Consider the following 18,139-nt stretch of genomic DNA (forward strand, 5'->3'; position numbering starts at 1 on the left):
TCTCAGACATTTTAGTTCCACCAGGGTGCATAGCAAATGGAGACTCATGTGCTTCCTTCATAATGATTTGTCTCAATTCAGCATCATTAGGAACGCACATTCTGCCCTGATGTAGCAATAAACCATCATCTCTCACAGAGAATTCAGGTTTCTTGCCCTGCTGGACTTCTTTCAGTAGCTTCTGATATTTTTCATCACTCTGAGCAGCCATTCTGATCTGATCAGTCAACACTGGCTGTACATGCCATGCAACTACTGTCTGTCCCTCATCATCAATCTCTAAACTGGCATGCTGTGCTTTCAACTCATATACCATGGACATAGGAGAAACTCGAAGACTTGCCATAGTCTTGCGACTTAAGGCGTCAGCCACCACATTTGCTTTCCCTGGCTGATAGTCTATTAAGCAATCATAATCTTTAATGAGTTCTAACCATCTCCTCTGCCTCAAATTTAATTCCTTCTGGGTGCCCAAATACTTCAAGCTCTTGTGATCTGTGTAAATATAGCATTTCTCCCCATACAGATAGTGTCTCCAGATCTTCAGAGCAAAAACAATAGCTGCTAGCTCCAGATCATGTGTTGGGTAGTTCCTCTCATGCGGTTTTAGCTGGCGTGATGCATAAGCAATGACATTCCGATCTTGCATCAGTACACAGCCTAACCCATTGTGAGAAGCATCACTATAAACTGTGTATTCTTTACCCGGAGTAGGTAAAGTGAGAACTGGAGCTTCAGTCAAACACCTCTTCAACTCATCAAAACTTTGCTGGCATTTATCAGTCCACTGAAATTTTACATCTTTCCGAAGCAGTTTGGTCAGTGGAGAAGATAACATAGAAAACCCCTTCACAAACCGACGGTAATATCCAGCTAAACCCAGAAAACTGCGAATTTCTGTGATGTTCTTGGGTGGCTTCCAATTAAGGATAGCTTCTACCTTGCTGGAATCTACCTTAATCCCTTCAGCCGACACAACATGTCCCAAAAAGGAGATTTCTTTCAGCCAAAATTCACACTTCGTCAATTTGGCGTATAGTTGTTTCTCCCTTAAAGTCTGCAGTACAATCCGCAGATGTCTGTCATGCTCCTCTGCATTCCTTGAATATATCAAAATGTCATCAATAAACACCACCACAAATTGATCAAGATATGGTCTGAAGATAGTGTTCATCAGATCCATAAAAGCAGCTGGACCGAGTTCTGAAAGCAGTTTTTGGAATACTCTGCTCTTGCACCTTCAACTGATAATAACCAGATCGCAAATCAATTTTGGAGAATACAGCTGCACCCTTCAACTGATCAAACAGATCATCAATGCGAGGCAATGGATATCTGTTCTTTATTGTCACCTTATTCAACTGCCGGTAGTCAATGCATAAGCGGAGAGTACCATCCTTCTTCTTAACAAACAACATTGGTGCTCCCCAAGGTGACACACTAGGGCGGATGAAGCCCTTTTCAAGTAGTTCTTGCAATTGTATCTTCAACTCCTTCAACTCTGCTGGTGCCATTCTGTATGGCGTTATGGAGATTGGATCCACACCAGGCATAACATTAATTTCAAACTGCACTTCTCTTTCCAGAGGTAATCCTGGCAATTCATCAGGAAACACATCTGGAAAGTCATATACTGTAGGGATGTCCTTCAATGCTGGACTCCCCACTTGGGTGTCTACCACATGTGCCAAGTAGGCTTCACACCCTTTTCTGATCAATTTTCTGGCTAGTGTAGCCGAAATGATGTTTGATGGCAATAACTGCCTCTCCCCCTGTATTACCACATCATCAGATCGAGGAAGGCCAAAAGTGATCTCTTTAGCCTACAAATCAATCATGGCATGATGCCTAGCTAACCAATCCATGCCCAAGATGATATCATAATCTCTGAAGGGCATTTCAATGAGATCGGACAGAAAAGTGTGTCCTTGGATCACCAAAGGACAATCTCTATACATTCTATTAACCCTGACTTCCTATCCTATTGGACTTGTTACTAGCACCTCAAAGTCCATTTTTTGTACATGGAACAGCAATGCAATCAATGATGCTAGCACTCACATAAGAATGGGTAGAACCCGGATCAAATAACACAAACACATTTTGGTTAAAAGTTGAGAAGGTACCAGCCACAACATCAGATGTCTCGGCCTCTTCCCTCTGTCTCATTGCATACATTCTGATTGGAGCACTGTCTTGCTCCGATTGTTTCACTGTGCCTTGGCTACCTGCTGGGCTACTTCTACCCCTGCCTCTACCTCTGCTGGGTGGTTGTGAACTTCGTGACAGTGGCTCAATCGACCCTTCTACAGTAGTAGGAGGTGGTCCAACTCTGCGACTACTGGTGCAATCCTTGGCAAAGTGTCCTGTGCCTCCACAGTTATAACAGGCTCCAATAGCCTTATAGCATATCCCACCATGATTTCTTCCACAAGTTTCACATTGGCGGGGAGGGTAGGAACTTCTAGTACTCAGCTGACCAGATAGGGGAGGTCTCTGTCCTGAATATCTTCCCCTACCAGATTTCTTGCCACCTCTGCCATGTCCCCCATAGTTCTTTCTCTTTCCAGTAGGACCACTGGAACTCTGTTCTACTGATTTTCCCTCTTTCTCTGTCTTCTCTGATCTCTTTTTCTCAGGAGCAGCTTCAGACTCAATTCTTTCTAACTCTAGAGCTTGAGAAATAAGTTCAGAGAAGTTAGTGTGTTTGAATCCGACTACTTGTAGTCTGATACTGGGCTTCAAGCCGGTTTCAAACCTCTTGTATCTCTCCCTGCTGGTAGAGAGTAGACTCACTGCATAATGGCTAAGGCGGGAAAATTCCCTTTCATACTCAACACCGATCCGCCTGCTTTGGACTTAGGAACTCTTGCACTTCCGGTCTACATAAGCATCGTGACATATTTCGTCAATTCCCGAGAAAGTCATTCCATGTTAATATCACTGGTTCTACTGCATCGTGGGGAATGGTTTTCCACCACCATAAGCATCCCCTGTAGCAAAGACACCGAGTATTCAACCGAGCTCTTCCGTGCAATGCAATTTCTTGAATACCCTATCCATCCTCTCTAACCACTGTTCAGCCTCTAGAGGATCTACTGTCCCCTTAAACTCTGTAGCCCCATACTTCATCAATTTGTCATACTGCCTGGTAGGAGACTGTGGTCGTACCACTGGTGTCTGTATTGGGATTTGAGTAGGTACATTGCCAGCCATTTGTTGGAACATTGCAGCCATCTGCTGAGAGAACTGAGCAGGAAACTACTGATCGCAGGGTGGTGCCACTTGAACCACTAACATTATGTAGGCACGGGCATCCCCTTGCACCTCAGCCTCAATCGATTGATCGACTGAACGATCACCCTCTTCCATAGTCAATGTGAGGATTTTAGATCTCCTGAACAAATAACACAAGGAGATTTCCTCCCGTTAGTGCATATTTATAATGTAATGTACTGTATGTATCAAACAATGATATTGAGCAGTTGTACTATGAAAAAAGAATATTCAAGTAACATGTGAAAACAGAATTTAAAAACTTTGCTCTGATACCGCTAAAACATGTCACATCCTACCCCTCTGTAAGGCATAACATGATCCCGTAGTATACCTAATGAATTACCAACTCCGTCTATTGATAATCCATTAAATACACTACAAGGGATTTTAAAAACTTTTCTTACTTCTTTTACAGTGATGAGCACTATTTACAGGTGTTAAAAACCTTTTTGAACTGAAGTGATAGAACAACACATTTGAATTATTTGGAGTTTCTGTAAAAATTTTGGCAGAGTGCCATCTGTATTTTGGATAAAACAGTTCTTCAGAAAACCTGTAAAAAGCACTTCAATAGATTTCCAAATCTCAACTCCAACATATTTCTCAACACAGCACATTTCTCTACTCAAATTCACAGTGATTTTTCAAAGACTGAGATAAAAGAAATATAATACAATTTTTACAAGCCAAAATAACTCATAATTATTTTACAACTTCAATGCACAATTTTTATTTACAACAACTCAAAACCAATAACAATATGCACATACAGTGAACATACATTACATTACAAAATACAAAATATTGGTATACTCATTATACCCGGTAGTCTCTCGCTGGAGGTACTAGCAGCCTAGTCTGCTGCTCTGTCTGTCTACTGCACTGATAAAGAATAAAGCTATCATCGAGACAATGTCTCAAGCAGTGCACAACATTAATCAAATACAATTTAAATCACAATTCATAAATCATATAAATAGTGGATACTTAAAACCATAGTTAAATTCAAGACAATAATGTCATAAGGAATTTAACACAATATTACAATAAATCTCAGTAATCAAAACATAGCTAAATTCAAAAGACAGTGAATGTCAATAAGAATTTAAACTCATTTTACAATCTTACAATATGCATCAATAAATCACACACAGCTTTAATCATGTTCCCAAGTTCAATTCATCCCAAAAGCCGATGGCTAATGAGGTATTCAATTCATCCCAAAAGTCAATGACTAATGAGGAATAACATAGCTAGCTAGCAAAAATATGAGTACTCATTCTATTCGTCCTCAACAGGCACACACCTCAACACTTCAGCCAGAGAGGGAATTCAATTCATCCCATTAGACAAGCTAGCGAGGAATACAATCAATGTACATGATAGCTGTGGTTTCAAACCAATTACAGTGCTTTTCAATCAATAAGTATCCATCAAATATCATTCAAACCATTTTTCACAATTTCACAACTTAAAACAATAATATGCAAATAGTCATAATTTATTTCAATTGAAAATAATTCAAACGAAATAGCTGTTGTGCACAAACCTCTGATAATTGTCTCCTCGTCTGGACTCAGTGTTTCCTTCCCTTTCCCTGAGTCTTTGGTAACTGAGAAACATAATTTGAAGTGTTTCAGTACTAAATTAAACTGTCTCTATCGATAATGTTTGACAAATAATTCACTGAAAGCTATTATTTGCTTAATCACCTAATATACCGACCCTCGATGCATTCTAGGTAAATTAGGTTTTAGTGTCATTAATATGTCACATTCGATAGGGTTTTAGGGTTGGTACGTTTTACCAAACTCATTTCCTTGTTTAATGCATTTTAATGCAACTTGCCGGATCTCGGTATACTAGTTTGACCTAGCCGGAAGACCTAGTTCCCTCAGTTTTCAAGTTTTGGTCAAAACTACAAACTTGTAGATCTATGTCTTACGGAGCGCGGGGCAAAATTTTAGGTCATTCTGAGTTATGTAGACCAAGTTATGGTCATTTTACTATTGCTAGTCAAATGGCATCAAATTAGGTCATTTTAGGTCAATTTGGTCAACTTTGGTTCGGCCAGTTTTTGGACCCGAACTTGTGCAAGCTTTTTGACTTGCTTATGGTCATTTCTGGGTTTTGGTGTCTTCATAAGACTTGTAGGTATGGGTCTTAACTATTAATGGTTAAAATTTCAGGTCAATTGGACCTGTTTTGAGTGAGTTATGGCCTAAAAACTAACTGCTGCCCAATTGGTCAGTTTTCAGGTTTCAATTGCACTTAATCCGAATTGGTCATTTTTCATGTCACCTTGCAAGCAGAATTTTGGTATGCTTTCTCAATGAAAGTTGGCACATTTTGTGCCTAGTTTCACCTCCAATTGGTCTCATAGCAATTGAGGTTACACATTTAAAGTTATAGGCTAAAATGTATACTGCCCTTAATTACCTTACTTATACATGTATCCATTACACATTTAATTGCTATATGTCCACTTCCCTTACCAATTCTGTTTTGGTACATTACCAAAACCACATACCTCTTCACTTTAAAGTCACTTTGGGCAGATTAAACACATCCTCAATACACCAAATAAACTCAAATTTACAAAGTCTAAGTATAATCACATATACACATAAACATTACTCATTCTTACATACACTTTACACAACCAATCTATATACATATCCATCAATCCTCAATGTCAATATTCTGCCAATACCTTCATGAACTCATACATTTATCAAAGTGTCCCAAGGCTGCAGCAAAGCTTCACCATGCCAAAGTGTCCATAATTCGTCAACTTCAATCCCCATTGTACAATCACCACATATACATGGAATTTAACTACTAGGACATTAAATCACCCTATTCATCATAATTTCTCATCAAATATATGTAAAATAAATCATCAAATACACAACTCCATGGCTGTCCAAACTGGATATATCAAGAACTCTTCAAACTTGAAAATTTTCTTCACAAAGCATACACCAATAACATGTACACAAAGTTTAACAAAGCAACATTCAAAAATGTAAACTTACCTATGGTTGGAGCTTGCTAAACCTTGATTAAACTTCTTGATTTTGGTATCAAGCTCTTCCTTATGATGTGTAGACAATTTTTTATGAAGCTATCTAAGTGATTGGAGTTGAAATGGAGGAGTGGATCAAGCTCATGCAAAAACGGCAATGGAGGATTTTCTTCCTTCTCAAATCGGCATGGATGAATTCATTTGGAGAAGATGAAGTTTCAGCTTGTATTATGGACTTACACCTGCCCCATTATCCTTAGTTTATTCCTTTAGTGGTCCACTTACTCTAATTAATTCATATAATATGTTAAATTCCCACTTATTCCACATTAAACCCTTAATTCTTGCTATTCACTTTAGGTACCACCAAATTAATTTTTTATTTTATTTTCTAAGTGTAATATTATTCATTTTTAATGGAAATTTAGGTCAAATGACAATTCGGGATGTCAAATGACCATAATGCCCCCGTTCGGGTTACATTCCCGATTTTTCGGTAACACCGAGTTTTGTCTGTTTTTCGATTTCTCACTTTTCTTTGTACTAATTATTTAATTTTTCTTTGATCTTTCTAATGAGATTTATTCTTCAATAAGGGTCTACTTAAGTCCTAAAAATGTTTTCCAGGGTTCCCCACGGTCCAGGGCTAGTCAACGGTCCACACCGTGACTTCCCAGTGCGGTCACCCATCGCTAGGGTTCTCGGCTTGCTTAACTTGGTTACATTTCTTTGCTATTATTTTTCCTTTGCTTTTCTTGTGTTTTCTTTTCTTGTATTTCATTATTTTATGTCTCGTCACTCATAACGAAGTGTAGTTCTAGGCATCTTAGCTGTCCAGACAACACTGGTCACCGGAACAGTAGAACGCACTACCGAACTTAGGGGTGTTACATGATCCAATTACCTATGAAGAAGCTATATCAGATATAGACTCTTCAAAATGGATTGATGCTATGAAATCCGAGATTGATTCCATGTATAAGAATCAAGTTTGGGATCTTGTTGACCCACCTGAAGGTATTGTACCTATAAGGAACAAATGGGTTTTCAAGAAGAAAATTGGTTCTGATGGAAAGGTAGAGACCTATAAGGCAAGGCTAGTAGCGAAAGGGTTTCGCCAAAGGCAAGGAGTCGACTATGAGGAGACTTTCTCGCCTGTTGCCATGCTTAAATCAATTAGGATTTTATTAGCAATAGCTGCATACTATGATTATAACACTACAAGAATTATCACTTTTAACGACCAATTTTAACAACCGAATTATTATTTCCTCGTTAATAATATATGAATAATGACCAATACTATAATTGGTTGTAATTATGTAAAATTTTAACAACCATTATAATATTCCCTTGTTAAACAATAAAATTTAGTCGTTATATATAGACTTTTTTTATTGATTTATTTTCTCAATTTTTGAAAGTCTTTTACGAGGAAAAATATTTCCCTTGTTGATTAATTATATATTTTCCTTTTAGAATTTGATTTCCCTCCAGCGGGATTTTTCTTTTGTCTCTAAGGTTTCCTAATTCCTTCCAATTAGTAACTTCCACACAAAACTGATTTCTCCCTAATGTTGCAGCCTTAACATACGTCTTTCATAGGGTTGTATAAGAGTAGAGTTAATTGGTCCTTAGGGTTCCATTCAAAATTGAGTGTTCCAGTTTCTCGCAACCTAGATTTGAAAGCTTTCACCTGTTGCGAAGCGTGGATTTGGAAGGATTGCTGTGCGGGTGTGTCTTCAATAGGTATGTTTTACATTTACAATTCCCATTCCAATTGTTGAGTTCTTTTAATTTTGATGCTAAATTTGTTTAGTAAGTTTTGATTCAGACCATGTAATTGATTTTATTTTTGAGGGAAAAATTTCTCTTGCATGTTCTAATGGAAGAACTTGATTTTATTTTGTGGTCTTCTTTCATCCATTCAGCTAGGCACTTTAATTTTTTTCTGTTGTGATTTAGGTGATATGGAGATTCTTGGAGGTTTTTTATGCTCTTCTTAGTTGTTGGGTTTTGTTGGACTGTTGGATCTTGCTGATTTACGTGTTAGTTTCTTCATCTGTTTGCTGTAAATTTTCTATCTTGATTGGTTGGAATTGTTCATTTGATGTTTGATAAGGATTGCTCCTAGATGTTAAGTCTTGGTTCTTGGTTGTATGTAAAGATTTAGGTTATGATCACCTAGCACGTCAATTCTTAGGAAGGGTATATGGGGTTGTTAAGAGGAAAAGGGGGAGAATAGAAAAAAGGGGAGAAAGTGAAGAAGAAAGGGAAGATAAAGAGAGAGACTGAGAAGGAGAGGGAGAGTTAGAAATTAAATTGAGTAATATTGGATGATTGAATTAAACATTTTAAATTTATTTGGTAGCAGCAGGGTAACTTCATATGAGAATTATATCAATTATTTACTGCAGGATCAACACTAGGATTCCACACTGTGTACCTCTAGCTGCTGGTTTCATTTGTGTTCTGCATTATTAACTGCTCTTTTTAGCATTAAGGGCATGTGGTTTTAATCCCAATGATACTAGAGATTTTTGGCAGTGCCAATAAGGGATAAATATGGTCTTGCATTTTGGGCAAGGACTAGTATTTTCATTCATCATGTTTCCAGTTCATCAGTTGCACTTAATGCTTTTGCTGAACACCTTAATCAGCCTATTGTTTTCTTAAATATTGCATATTTAAATCAACCTCTAAGGCCATTAGACTTTGAAATTTTCTGCTTCCAATGTGCTTTGCATGCATTATATATGAATATTAATTAATTCGTGACCTGATGTATAATCTTTTCTTCGTTAGAAGAATGGTTATGGTTTGGATTCTCCATTTGTCTTAGATTCCAACTCTACCTCAGGTTCACATAATAATCAAACCATAAATGAAATTAAACCAACATATTCACATTGGCAATTGCTAAGGGCATTGCCTTCATGAAGAACACACATTGCATTTACAAGGCAAAATGTCAGTATGTGTAACTTCAATACAAAATGATGAGATCTAAATAATACATAACCTTGTTCTTTTAGATGCTTAACCTTTTTCTCTTACCTAGAAATCTAAAATTCTGCTGTAATTTTCACATGCTGAGTTCTATAATATCAGTAAACTACTAAACTAAAAATTACATGCTCATTACTGCAAGTGAATAAGCTTCAAAAGAAAATTTCAAGTGTTGAGATCAAATATGCTGATAGCCTTCAATTTCTCATCCGTACCAGCTCCACCTTCTTTCTTAACCACAACGACATCTGTAAGTTTATTTGGTTCAGCCTCTTCCAGCATTTGAACTACCATTCTCATTTAAATCCTAATCTAAGCCTGTTTTAAGTAAAAGATGGCAACATTTAATCTAGTTGGGTTGGCCATACTTAAAGAACAGAAGAGAAAAGCTAAAAAGTAAATGACAGGAGAAGAAGATTTTACTAGGAGCCATGTAACCATGAGTTCTAGCATTGATATGATTCCAATCTCCACCACCAGCTTGAATAATCTTTGTAAGTCCAAAATCAGCAATCCTTGGCTTCCACTCCTCATCCAACAAAATATTACTTGACTTCACATCTCTGTGAATCACAGGTCTATCAAACCCATGATGCAAGTACTCCAGTCCCCTTGTAGCCCCAACTGCAATTACATACCTTAACTCCCACCCCATCTTGATCTCGTTACAAGAATGTGGCTGATCCCACAAGCTTCCATTAGGTAGATACTCATAAACCAGTAGATCGCTATCCTCACTTACAGGACAGCTTCACCACATTCACATGCCTCACAGCACTAAATATGGCCACTTCTACATCAAATTATGTTGATCTGAAGTCACTTTTAGTTAGCATGGCTGAGCTGCTCCGTAAAATTTTCTGATCAGTACTGCTATTGGATGTCCAAATGTGTTTCATAGCTAGTTCATTGCCATTACCAAGGACAACTTTGTACACATTTCCTGATCCTCCTTTACGGATCAAATTCTCCAATTTAATAGCATCAGTGATGTCTCTTTCACTAAAACTTAGTACTCTAAATGATTTCATATCCTAAGAACTCTGCTTCAATGGATGATCAAGATTCTTTAGTCTTAGCTTCGCGAACAATAACCAACCGTCAGAAATGACCAAAACTACCAGTCCGGCTGCTAAACAAGATATAAGTACCCGAAGGTGACTGGAATTGCTATAAGTGGCTGAACAAGATTGAATATTCCTGAAATTATTGCTACATAAACCTGGGCTTCCATCCAAGCCTTCGCGAAAGACCTTAAGGGATAAAGATTGAGGTATGGGACTAGTCAGTTAGTTATTTATATATAGTCTCTTCTCATCCATGTAAATCTTTCTCTGTGATCTCTGAATTTTTGGTGCAATATGAGGTTGAATTCTGATCCATGCTTTCCCTTGCACAAGAAGCATTTTCTTAAAAATACAGGTCTCTCTAGTCTCTCCCCCTCCATTTAAGTCATTATCTTGAACAACAATGTCTGAGTTTAACGATTGATAGATTCCTAAGCAGTTCAAATAATTTTAAGATACCATTTATGTCTGAGGCTGTATAACAAACCTGCAGTTTTTGTTTTATGCATCTGCTCAAGTAATCTGGCCAATTTAAATAATGCCATGACTTTATCCCAAGGTAGTTCTACAAAAAAGCCATCTTCCTCCAATGGATGAACTTATAAAATTGGAATAAGATTTGCTACTAGTAAACTAGTGGTCTTTAAGGGAGTGAAATTAACAATATTTGAGTGCATAGAGAGAAAATCTTATTAGAGAAATAGAATGTGAAATTGTCCTAAAAAGATAGATAAAATTGTTTTCTATAATGCCCTATTTTTCATGTGAAATTTTCCTTGTTATTGTTGCACACATACTTGATGAACATGTTAAATCTACTATGAACTGGACCTTATATTTTTGTGTAAACCAGTAACTATGAATGACCTAGTTTCAATATTTTATTTACCTTGTAATAATATTGTTCTTTGTGTAAATCAGTTCAAATAATACATATCCTTGTTCTTTTAGATGCTTAACCTTTTTTTCTTACCTATAAATCTAAAATTCTGTTGCAATTTTCACATGTTGAGTTCTATAATATCAGTAAACTTCTAAACTAAAAATTACATGCTCATTACTGCAAGTGAATAAGCTTCAAAAGAAAATTTCAAGTGTTGAGATCAAATATGCTGGTAGCCTTCAATTTGTAATCCGTACCAGCTCCACCTTCTTTCTTGACCACAATGACATCTGTAAGTTTATGTGGTTCAGCCTCTTCCAGCATTTGAACTACCATTCTCATTTAAATCCTAATCTAAGCTTGTTTTAAGTAAAAGATGGCAACATTTAATCTAGTTGGGTTGGCCATACTTAAAGAACAGAAGAGAAAAGCTAAAAAGTAAATGACAGGAGAAGAAGATTTTACTAGGAGCCATGTAACCATGAGTTCTAGCATTGATATGATTCCAATCTCCACCACCAGCTTGAATAATCTTTGCAAGTCCAAAATCAGCAATCCTTGGCTTCCACTCCTCATCCAACAAAATATTACTTGACTTCACATCTCTGTGAATCACAGGTCTATCAAACCCATGATGCAAGTACTCCAGTCCCCTTGTAGCCCCAACTGCAATTACATACCTTAACTCCCACCCCATCTTGATCTCGTTACAAGAATGTGGCTGATCCCACAAGCTTCCATTAGGTAGGTACTCATAAACCAGTAGATTGCTATCCTCACTTGTGATGCTACAGGACAGCTTCACCACATTCACATGCCTTATAGCACTAAATATGGCCACTTCTACATCAAATTCTGTTGATCTGAAGTCACTTTTAGTTAGAATGGCTGAGCTGCTCCGTAAAATTTTCTGATCAGTACTGCTATTGGATGTCCAAATGTGTTTCACAACTAGTTCATTGCCATTACCAAGGACAACTTTGTGAAAATTTGATTAGAGAAATAGAATGTGAAATTGTCCTAAAAAGATAGATAAAATTGTTTTCTATAATGCCCTCTTTTTCATGTGAAATTTTCCTTGTTATTGTTGCACACATACTTGATGAACATGTGAAATCTACTATGAACTGGACCTTATATTTTTGTGTAAACCAGTAACTATGAATGACCTAGTTTCAATATTTTATTTACCTTGTAATAATATTGTTCTTTGTTTTGCAGGCTTAAATCATTGGGTATTGTTAATTCTGTATTTTAACATCACAGCAGTACCCCAAAGGTACTTGAAAGATCTTTTAAATCAGTAACTATTTTTTTTTTTTCGAATTTTAAACTAGTAACTATGAATTACATAGTTTCGTATTTTAACTTCATTCTGGCTTCTCTTTTCCTTACTGCTTGCATTTTTTTTTTCGAATGTGTTTTAGTTATGTATTAGAGAGAACTTTTAGTTATGTTTAGACATTAACCGCAATTATTCATTGCCTAAAACATGGCCACTGAGAGGAATATTAAATAGCATTAGTGACTAATTAAATTAAGCAATAAATCTCAATTCATGGCCACTAGACTAGCTCAGTTGCTTTGATTCAATTAAAAACTAGTCAAAAGGAATTTAACCAACTGGATATCAGTAATATATTCTAGATTGAGAATTAATAAAGCTCAATAATATGTTGTAGAAATGAATAATGAGATTGATAATAAGTAGAAATCTCATTATAGCTACCATTAACAGTACTGGAAGCTTTTACCTCATAATAAAACACTAGTAATCCAATGAAAATTAAGAACTATCTATGGAGCCAAATTTATGAGAAAAGCTCAAACTAAGAGAGATTAACCCATAGTTAGAGGAAATTGAAGAATAGGCCTATGGAGTATGGATGAGTCCACTAGCCTAGCCCATAACCAATGTTCTCATTTACAATTAGTTCTTAAGATTGAAGGTTGTTATTAATGAGTTTCAAAAGTAAGGAATGTGAGATTTTAGGTAAGCTGAGAACTAGAAATGAAAATTTTATATTGTAACTAGCTATTATTTATTATCAGTCGTTAATATTTACTTTAGATTAAAAGAAAATGAGAGAAAAAAATGGAATTATTTTGATTTTCTCTTTAAATTAAAAGATAAGTAGAAAAAATATTTAAAATATAAATTCATAATTTTTATATTTTTTAAACTTAAAAATAAAATTTTAATTAAGCCATATTTAAGGAAAATGACTTTCATTTCTTTTAAAAAAATATTTTTTAAAATTTTAATAATCTTATTAAAATATAAAAATACTAATACATTTATAAAATAAATATATATTATTAATTTTAATAGTTAATAATTAGTAAACAACTGACAGCTACTAAAATAACTAACCGCTATTAGAACAGCTAATATTACCGAATAAGCCTTTAATCATAAAATTTTCAAATAAGTTTGAAAACTCAACCATATTAGAATTAATTTTAATATTATGAGATATTAAATTTAAATTTAAAAAAAGTTTAATGCCAATAATTTAAAATAAAAAAGGGTAATGTTAATTAACAAAAATGAAGAGAAGAATAAACGAAAAATAGAGAATGAAGGAAAATGAAAAATTGAGGGAGATTGAGAGTGCAGCTGGTTGATTTAGAAACAAAAAGGAGTGGCTTTTATTACCAAGTGTCTCCCTTTCTTTGATCAATGCATAATTATTCAATAAGTCCTTCTGTATTTAGAAAATTCACTTTTATAGTTCTTTGTCTTTCAAATTCCTCCATTCTAACCCTAATTTTAAATTTCCACTTCATATAATATTTTGGCACCATCCTTTTTGTGATCAATGTTATTTAATTTTTTTAATATTTATTTATTTAATAATGTAACCTAAATTTTAAACTAAATTTTTTTCTTGTCAAATATGTTTGCTTATTTTTATAGGTTATATTTCTAACTATCAATTTATTAGATAATGGCTCCTAGCAAAGGATGGATGGATCTTATTGGTGATCATCTTAATGATGTATATTTGCGTGGGGTTGAGGAATTTTTAGACTATGCTTTTAAGAAAACTGGGAGGCATGGGGAAATACGTTGTCCATGTGTCAAGTGTAGTAACACATATTCCGCCACACGAGAAGTGGTAGGGACACACCTCAAGGTGTATGGAATAATACGTAATTATACATTTTGGTATCACCATGGAGAAAGGGTAGGTGAATCTGAATCTAATTTAGAAAGTGTTCAACAAAGTGAAGATGAGCCTAGCAATGAGATGCATGACATTTTAAGGGATTTGTATCCAGAGTTTTGTGGTCAAGATACAAATGATATGGATACGGATATCTTCGCTTGTGATATTCATAAAGAGGAACCGAATTAGGAAGCCAATAAATTCTATAGGTTACTAAGAGATTTTGAGCAACCATTATACCAAGGTTCTAAGAGCTCAAAGTTATCTTGCTTAGTCAAATTGCTCCATATCAAGAGCCTTGGTCGATGGAGTAATGAGTCATTTACTATGTTGTTGCAATTATTGAAAGATGAATTATTACCTCAAGGATCTAATTTGCCACAATCGTATTATGATGCAAAGAAAGTAATTCAAGATCTTGGTCTCTCATACAAAAAAATTGATGCATGTGTAAATAATTGCATGTTATATTGGAAAGAGGATGAGAGGCCAGATTTTTGTAAGATTTTTGGCTATTCTAGATGGAAGACTGATAAATATAATGGGGAAGACAAGGTTAAAACCAATGGGAAGAGAATACCAAAAAAAATTTTGCGTTACTTTCCACTAAAGCCAAGACTTCAAAGATTGTTTATGTCCACAAAGACAGCGTCTTTGATGAGATGGCATAAAGATAAGAGGGTAGATGATGGAGTGATGAGACACCTTACTGATTCAATGGCATGGATTTCTTTTGACAAACTACATCCAAATTTTTCCTCAGACTCTCGCAATGTGAGACTAGGCCGTGCTAGTGATGGATTTCAACCTTTTGCCAATTCAAAAATGTCATATAGTGTTTGGCCAGTTTTACTCATTCCATACAATTTGCCACCTTGGATGTGCATGAAACAATCAAATTTTATTTTATCAATGCTTATTCCAGGTCCTGAGGGTCCCAGAGATGCAATTGATATCTATCTTCAACCTTTAGTAGAAGAACTAAGAGAGTTATGGGAAACTGGCATTGATACATTTGATGCATATGCACAACAGAATTTCAAGTTACATGCAGTTTTACTATGGACAATCAATGATTTCCCTGCATATGGGAACTTATCAGGTTGGAGTACTAAGGGAAAGTTGGCTTGTCCTTGTTGTAATAAGGACACCTGTTGGATGAGGTTGGCCAATGGAGGCAAGCAATGTTATATGGGTCATTGACGATATCTTCCTCTTAATCACAAATGGAGAAATGATAACAAATCTTTTGATGGCACAAGGGAGCGAGGGTTACCACCCAAGCCACTTTCAGGAGATGATATACTTGATCAAGTGAAAAATCTTGAAGGAGTCATATTAACTAAGGCTCCTCATATGAAGAAAGCAATCTCACATGATGGCAGGGGGGACAATTGGAATAAAAAGAGTATATTCTTTGACCTTTCATATTGGAGGACCTTATTACTATGCCACAACTTAGATGTCATGCACATTGAAAAGAATATATGCGATAATATACTAGGGACAATCATGAACATAAAGGGAAAAACTAAAGATAGCATCAAAACTCGCCTTGACTTGCAAGCATTAAATATAAGGCCAGAGTTACACCCGATGCAATGAGGAATAAAGTTGTGATACCTCCAGCATTGTACAGTTTATCTACTACAGAAAAATACAGGCTTTGCCAATTCTTGAAGCAGTTAAAAGTTCCAGATGGATTTTCATCCAATATTTCTCTTTTGTGTAAACATGAAAGAGAGTAAAATCTCAGGATTAAAGAGTTATGATTGTCATGTTCTTCTATTACATATACTTCCTCTTGCAATACGTTGTTTACTTCCAAAAGTAGTATATGAACCACTTGTTGAGCTATCATTGTTCTTCACTCATTTAGGAGCAAAGTCATTAAAGGTAGATGTATTGGAGCAATTAGAAAAGCAAATTCCTATAACTCTTTGCAAGCTAGAAATGATCTTTCCACCTTCATTATTTGACATTATGGTGCATTTGTCTATGCATTTGGCTAATGAAGCTAAAATTGGTGGACCAGTACAATATCGTTGGATGTGCCCAATAGAACGAGCATTATATTCATTTAAGTCATGTATTCGTAATAGAGCTTGTGTAGAGGGTTCAATTGTAGAGGCATACATTGCAAATGAGTGCATGACTCTTTGCTCAAGGTACTTGCATGGCATTGAGACAAAGTTCAATCGAATGGAGCGCAACTATGATGGTGGCAGTAATAAAAATAAAGGAGGCTTATCAATTTTCTCCAAAGTAAGACGAGGATTAGGTGCTAGTAAAACTCGTGATCTTGATACACAGGAGTGGGAGCAAGCTCATATTTATGTATTAAAGAATTGTGATGAAGTCCAACCATATATCGAGTATGATATTTTTTTTTTTGTTTATTCATATTGTATTTACTCTTTTTTTTTTTAATTTATCACAATCGCCTATAATCCTCTTTTTTTTTTTTTTTTGCCCCTTAGAGAGTATTCACAATTGCCAGCAACCAATTTAGTAGGTATGTCAGAAGGTCAATGGAATAAAAATTTTGTTAGATGGTTTAAGACGAAAGTAAGTACACTTTAAGTTTTGTATGTATTTTGAGTAATTAATTATTTCAATTGTTTGTAACCATTAGGAATTGATTTTTTCACTTTTTCAAACAAATTTTTTTTATAGGTTGCATGGTTGCATAAAAATGACTCAAGTCCAATGATGGGAGCCCTACTCTCATTATCACACAGTCCTGCTCGATATGTGACATCTTTTTATGGTTACATTGTCAATGGATATAGGTTTCATACTGAATATCATGACCAAGGTTTGAGGACACAAAATAGTGGAGTTGTTGTAATTGGAGATATTGGTGATGAAGTTAACAACATAGATTACTACGGTGTCTTAACTGAGATTATTCAATTGCAATATCTTGGAGGAAGACGTGTGGTGTTATTTCGTTGTAATTGGTGGGATGTTTATGATCGAGTGAGGGGGGTTAAGATTGATGAATATGGGGGGGTTAGTGTTAACTGTAAACGAACTTTGAAAACAAATGAACCTTTCATTTTAGCTAACCAAGCATCACAAGTCTTTTATGTTCCAGACAATATTCACAAAGGCTGGCATTGTGTGATAAAGGCACATCCTCGAGATTCCTATGATATCCCATTAAAAGAAGACATTGACCCCGTTGATTTGAATCAATTCGGTGAAGCATATCAAGCTGATGAATCTATCAATCTTGAATCTGGAGAAACAACTACAGTTGATGCAAATGCCCAAATTAGTTGGAAGAGGATGGATATAGAGCCACAAATAATTGATATATCTTCAACACAGAAGAAAAGAAAACATGGATCTTGAAGTTTATTTAATTATTATTATTTGAATGCTACTGTATAATGTGTCTTTTCAAAATAAACTCTATAATATATACATAATTTTTTTTGGATGTTTATGTGTAATTTAGTTATTCAATGTAGTTTACATTTCATTTTGTCTTTTTTCCATATTTTATTTATGTTGTTCCCCATATTTATTTATGTCATGATATATTTTGTTGGTTTGAAAAAAAATTCACATATATTTGATGTGCTAATATTCCGGGTAAATGACGCTAGAAATGGGGTCACAAAAAAAGAAAGGACCTAGGACAAATATAGTGAAGAGTTCATTTATACCACCGGGTGCATTAAGAAGGGCA

The 18,139-nt window shown here is 35.5% G+C and overlaps 1 protein-coding gene and 1 pseudogene across 1 annotated transcript; both read right to left on the reverse strand.

Moving 5' to 3' along the window:
* Positions 1–9,481: 9,481 nt before the first annotated feature.
* Positions 9,482–10,347, reverse strand: LOC110639870 (receptor-like protein kinase 7; annotated as a pseudogene).
* Positions 10,348–11,473: 1,126 nt separating this feature from the next.
* LOC131172951 (receptor-like protein kinase 7) lies at positions 11,474–11,963 on the reverse strand. Its single transcript, XM_058134586.1, has 2 exons — positions 11,732–11,963; positions 11,474–11,595 (listed from the first exon to the last, which is right to left on the reverse strand). Exons 1-2 carry the CDS (start codon positions 11,961–11,963, stop codon positions 11,474–11,476), a joined length of 354 nt encoding a protein of 117 aa, XP_057990569.1.
* Between the last annotated feature and the right edge of the window lie 6,176 nt (positions 11,964–18,139).

The sequence above is a fragment of the Hevea brasiliensis genome, chromosome 14 (assembly GCF_030052815.1).
Source record: "Hevea brasiliensis isolate MT/VB/25A 57/8 chromosome 14, ASM3005281v1, whole genome shotgun sequence".
Taxonomy (NCBI): Eukaryota; Viridiplantae; Streptophyta; class Magnoliopsida; order Malpighiales; family Euphorbiaceae; genus Hevea; species Hevea brasiliensis.

What these genes read in the sequence shown, in the direction of transcription:
- LOC131172951 (XM_058134586.1), bottom strand. Translation starts at nt 11,963, where the DNA reads ATGGGGTGGGAGTTAAGGTATGTAATTGCAGTTGGGGCTACAAGGGGA. An exon ending in TCATGGTTACATGGCTCCTA is followed by an intron (nt 11,596 to 11,731) that starts GTAAAATCTTCT and finishes TGAGAATGGTAG; the next exon opens with TTCAAATGCTGGAAGAGGCT.